Genomic DNA, 4,361 nt, shown 5'->3' on the forward strand with positions numbered 1-4,361 from the left:
CATCGATATTAATAAAAGTGCAACCTCAATAAACAAGGGATGCGTTACGTTTTTTTATTAAAAAATTACGGCAAAACGTAAACGCTCAATTTGTGTGCACTATAATATACAAGAAAACTATAACGTTAAAATACTAAAATATATAGAATTTTATATCATCATTTGATAAATCATTACCTATATAATATCCATTTAAATATATTTGATTTATTTGAGATCTTGTGAATCAGAATAGGTAGCTAGAGCATAGATATATAGCGATAACTTTTCAATTAAAATTATTTCTTCTATTTTAAGTTATATAAACATGCGTTAATGATTGAGAATATTAGTTGATATAAACAAAAATATATTAAATTACAGATAAAGCAGATGATAAAATTAAAATAGTGAGTAAACATTTATAATTGTGAACTAAAAATATAAAATTTTTTTTTAAATATTTAAGAACACTCGATTTTATTTTTAGTATCATTAACCCCAAGAGCTAGACAGATCTGGTATGAAATCATTTTTTTATTGCATATTTTTGAATAATAAATATTTTTTTTCTATAAAAATTTATTGATTTATAGAAATCTTGGCAAAATGGAAATTATATTGCCTGCATATAAGTTAGGGGGCAAGTCGTAAGTATTGCACGAACAACAGACCAATAAATGCTACTTAAGCTTCCGTAGGTTAAAAAAAAGAGTTGGGCAAAACAAAAACCTATGTCCGAAAATTTCAGTATAATTTAATTACTTTAAGGGTGGCGTTAATTTTTGGTTTACTTTACTTTGTGTAAGTCTATTACGAATATAATACTATATTTAGCATCAATTGAATTTCCATTTAACCTAAATGAATAAAATTTAATATATAATATTTAGCTTCTAAGTTTCTTCCCAATAAGATCATGTAAACAAAATTTACACTTATCATATGAACAAATTACGTTATACATTTCACAGGATATCAAAAAAAAATATAGTACTTTTCAATTTCAAATTTTCACATTTGTAAAAAAATCAGCCTTATAAAATATTACTTGTAAGAATTATCATATGAAATTTTTGATATTTAAATGCATGAATATAGAGAAGAAAACTACTGTGGATTATTAAAATGCATTCCGATAGGATATAATCGCCTCATTTTCCTAGAAGGTAGCATATGTAAATAAATATGAAATTATTTATATCAGGTACTTAAAAATTAGAACCTTTTCTTTGTATGACAAACCCAACTTTTATAAAGTATGGTCCTATATGGAGTAAAATTAATATACTAAATTTTTTTTAGACTAATTTGCAATAAATTTTAATTACTATAAGCTATCGTGCATTTAATTTATTCTAATTTATCTGATTTAAATCTACAAATAAAATTAAATTCAAATAAATTACATATAAATTTAGCGCCTTTAGCGCATATGAATTTTGAATGTTTCGTTTCGATAAATATACGCATAAAAAAAATAAAATTATAAATTTTTGCATAACGCAGGCAAGTTGCATAAAAAATAGCCAAGCTTTAAAAGAATAATAGAAAAATGAGGACACTAGCTAGCCTTTAATAGCTTTATTTGTAATTTTTTATAAATGGAATTATTTTTAACATATTCCAATTAATACTCATAATTATTAATAAAGCTTCCTGATTTAAAAGTTAAGATGTCTCGACCGGTTATATGAGACATCAAAGACTTTCATGGGTCTTAATTTTTGACTAAATTTGGCCCAGACATAATTTTTAGGCCGAAGCTCGGTCCATTTATTAAAAATTCCCAAGTTTATAATAAATCGCAAAAAAATTTCCCAAATCCGGCCAAAAACCCTATTCCCAAAATTAGCAATATATAAGTTAGGAAATCGTCTTGTTTACAATACTGAAATTTATTATTCGAAGAAAGAAATGACAATTTTTTAAATTATCAACTAAGCAGATATTTAAGAATTTATATCATAAGCTCATTTAAAATAATTAAAAAATCCAGGTCCAAGCCCGGCCCATGAAGTCTGTGAGGCATGCCAAATCTTATAAAGCTAAAATCCAACTATAATCATGCATGCACTCATTTTATTATAACATATGATCAGTAATACTACGAAAAAGAAAAGAAGTAGAAAAAGAAAGACTGCCGATTTAAATTGGATTATTAAACAAAATTCTTCATTTAAAACAAACTCATGCTGCGATAAAGAAGACGAGGAAACTTTATATTCTGAAAACACTGACGAGAGTAGTAGTAATCTTATAAGGAAAAAGTTTGCAAAGTTAAAATTTTCGGCAAGAGCAAATTTATGTACAGAAAATAATGCACGGTGTGCAAATTGTAGACGACTCATAAATGAACCTGAAAGTAAAATTTTTAAAAAACGTTACATTAAGCATGTGAGATCCAAAAATTTTATGGAAGACTACATGAGCAGTGGAACTCAAAGCAAATCATTATCACCAATCATGTTAGAAAATAAAACTAAGCCAAATCTTCACAAAAGAAAACGCTTACATAATATTGATCAAGTATTACATAATGATATAAATGAAAAAATAAAAATAATTTGTCCAGCTAATGCCAAGTAATATAAATAAACATTATTTTTAATTTTTTAAAAAAATTTAGTAATATTGACAAATCACAATTAATTGAAACACAAATTTCTGATATGGAAATTGATAGCAGGTTAAATATTTTCTTTAAAAATTATTTATATAAATATAAATTTTCTATAATATAGAGATATAACTACAAGTTCTAATGAAAACTCAGTTGATGAAGAAACAAGTGTATCAAATAATGAAGGCTTAGAAGGTAGTGTATTTTTGGATGAATATTTTATAGTTAATTTTATCTTTAGCGGATGATGAACAAAGTGATTGGGAATTTGTTAAATCATTTGCAAATCGTAAATTAGGTTGTATATCAGAAAATCCTCCCCCACAATTTATATGCATTGACTGTTACAATTGTGGTTTTTAGTTTCATTTAGTTTTAATAAATGTGTAATATATTTTAAAAATATTTATTACTTAAATTATTGTAAATTAAATAAATCATATAATTTTATTAATAATTGGTTAGAAATAGCTTTGGTATTGCTATATATTTAACAGTAGTTAGTTAATACATCTCACAGATATTGAATCAAATATTTAGCAGTCAATTTGATTTATTTATGATATATCTTAATTGAACTCATTACTAGTGTAATATTCCTATTTAATTAATGTCAGATTGAAATAACAGAGATCTGCAAAGGCTATATTCTGAGCTTCCAATTTAAATTATGGTTCATTAATTTTAAACTATTTAGTGGAAATTTTGATTAAAAAAACACTTTATTTAAACCAATCTCTTTGGAACCATTTACAAGTAGGCCACATATGCTAGACAATGACGTTTACTCGATCATAACAAATATTGGTTGGTTCAATATATGACCCTACAATATTTAACATTAAGAGTCAGAAGACTGATCTTTTTATATTTTTCCAAGAATTTTTATTAATGTCAGTTGTAAATCTGAAACAGTTGTTATTTACTTTCCACATATTTTTTTTCTATTTTGAAATCAATTTATTTTATAACTCAGAGATTGTATTAGAATATAACATGATTAAATAGAATGCTGATTTAAAAGTAAGAACAGCAAAAATTGTAGCCATCCAACTGTAGGCAAGATGAATGTGATTAATCAAGCATGGGCAATGAGAAACACACAACAATTATTAGCATTTATGGGGCTAATTATTTATAATATTTGAATGTTTAAATGTTACATGTTCCAGTCTCTCCCACTGAATTAAAAGTTGTCCAAGTTTTCTCTTTGCAACATTCTAACAATTATTTCGACTAAAGCTTTTCTCCCTATTGAAACATTAAAATTTTTGCAACAGGATGATAAAAGAAAAACTAGGCGATAACAGGCATAACTAAATAAATCTCTGAGTAATTTTTTATATTTATTGATGGGTCTAATTTTAATGAGAGAGGGGTTCAGAGAAATTTTTCCCCACTTTTTTTAAAGAGGTGTAGGGGTAGGCACGCTAAGGGGATATAGTAAAGCAATATACCCATATTTGTAAATTAAAGATAAAAATAACAGTTAAAAATATTATATTTATTTTGATTTTAATAATTACATTTTATATCATTCATTCACAAAGGTCCGTAGCCACTAGGGTGACAGCCTTCCACCGTAATCCCCCAAAGTTTATTCCCCCCCCCCGGCCTTTAGGTAAAATTTTTGGTCATCACAAATGGCCCCAAAAATTAAGAAAATATTAATTATTGAATTTTAATTTGCCATTAATAGTTAAATTTAAATTCAAAAACAAAATTCCTAGATTTTAATTATTAAAATTTTATTTAGCCA

The 4,361-nt window shown here is 25.7% G+C and overlaps 1 protein-coding gene across 1 annotated transcript; it reads left to right on the forward strand.

Moving 5' to 3' along the window:
• Positions 1–2,055: 2,055 nt before the first annotated feature.
• On the forward strand, positions 2,056–3,005 carry LOC135922072 (uncharacterized). The gene is made up of 4 exons (XM_065456492.1): positions 2,056–2,564; positions 2,609–2,668; positions 2,724–2,797; positions 2,844–3,005. The coding sequence occupies exons 1-4, from the start codon at positions 2,074–2,076 to the stop codon at positions 2,963–2,965; spliced, it is 747 nt and encodes a 248-aa protein (XP_065312564.1). The 5' UTR covers positions 2,056–2,073; the 3' UTR covers positions 2,966–3,005.
• The last annotated feature ends 1,356 nt before the right edge of the window (positions 3,006–4,361 follow it).

The sequence above is a fragment of the Gordionus sp. m RMFG-2023 genome, chromosome 1, assembly GCF_954871325.1.
Source record: "Gordionus sp. m RMFG-2023 chromosome 1, tfGorSpeb1-WG-v2, whole genome shotgun sequence".
Classification (NCBI taxonomy): Eukaryota; Metazoa; Nematomorpha; class Gordioida; order Chordodea; family Parachordodidae; genus Gordionus; species Gordionus sp. m RMFG-2023.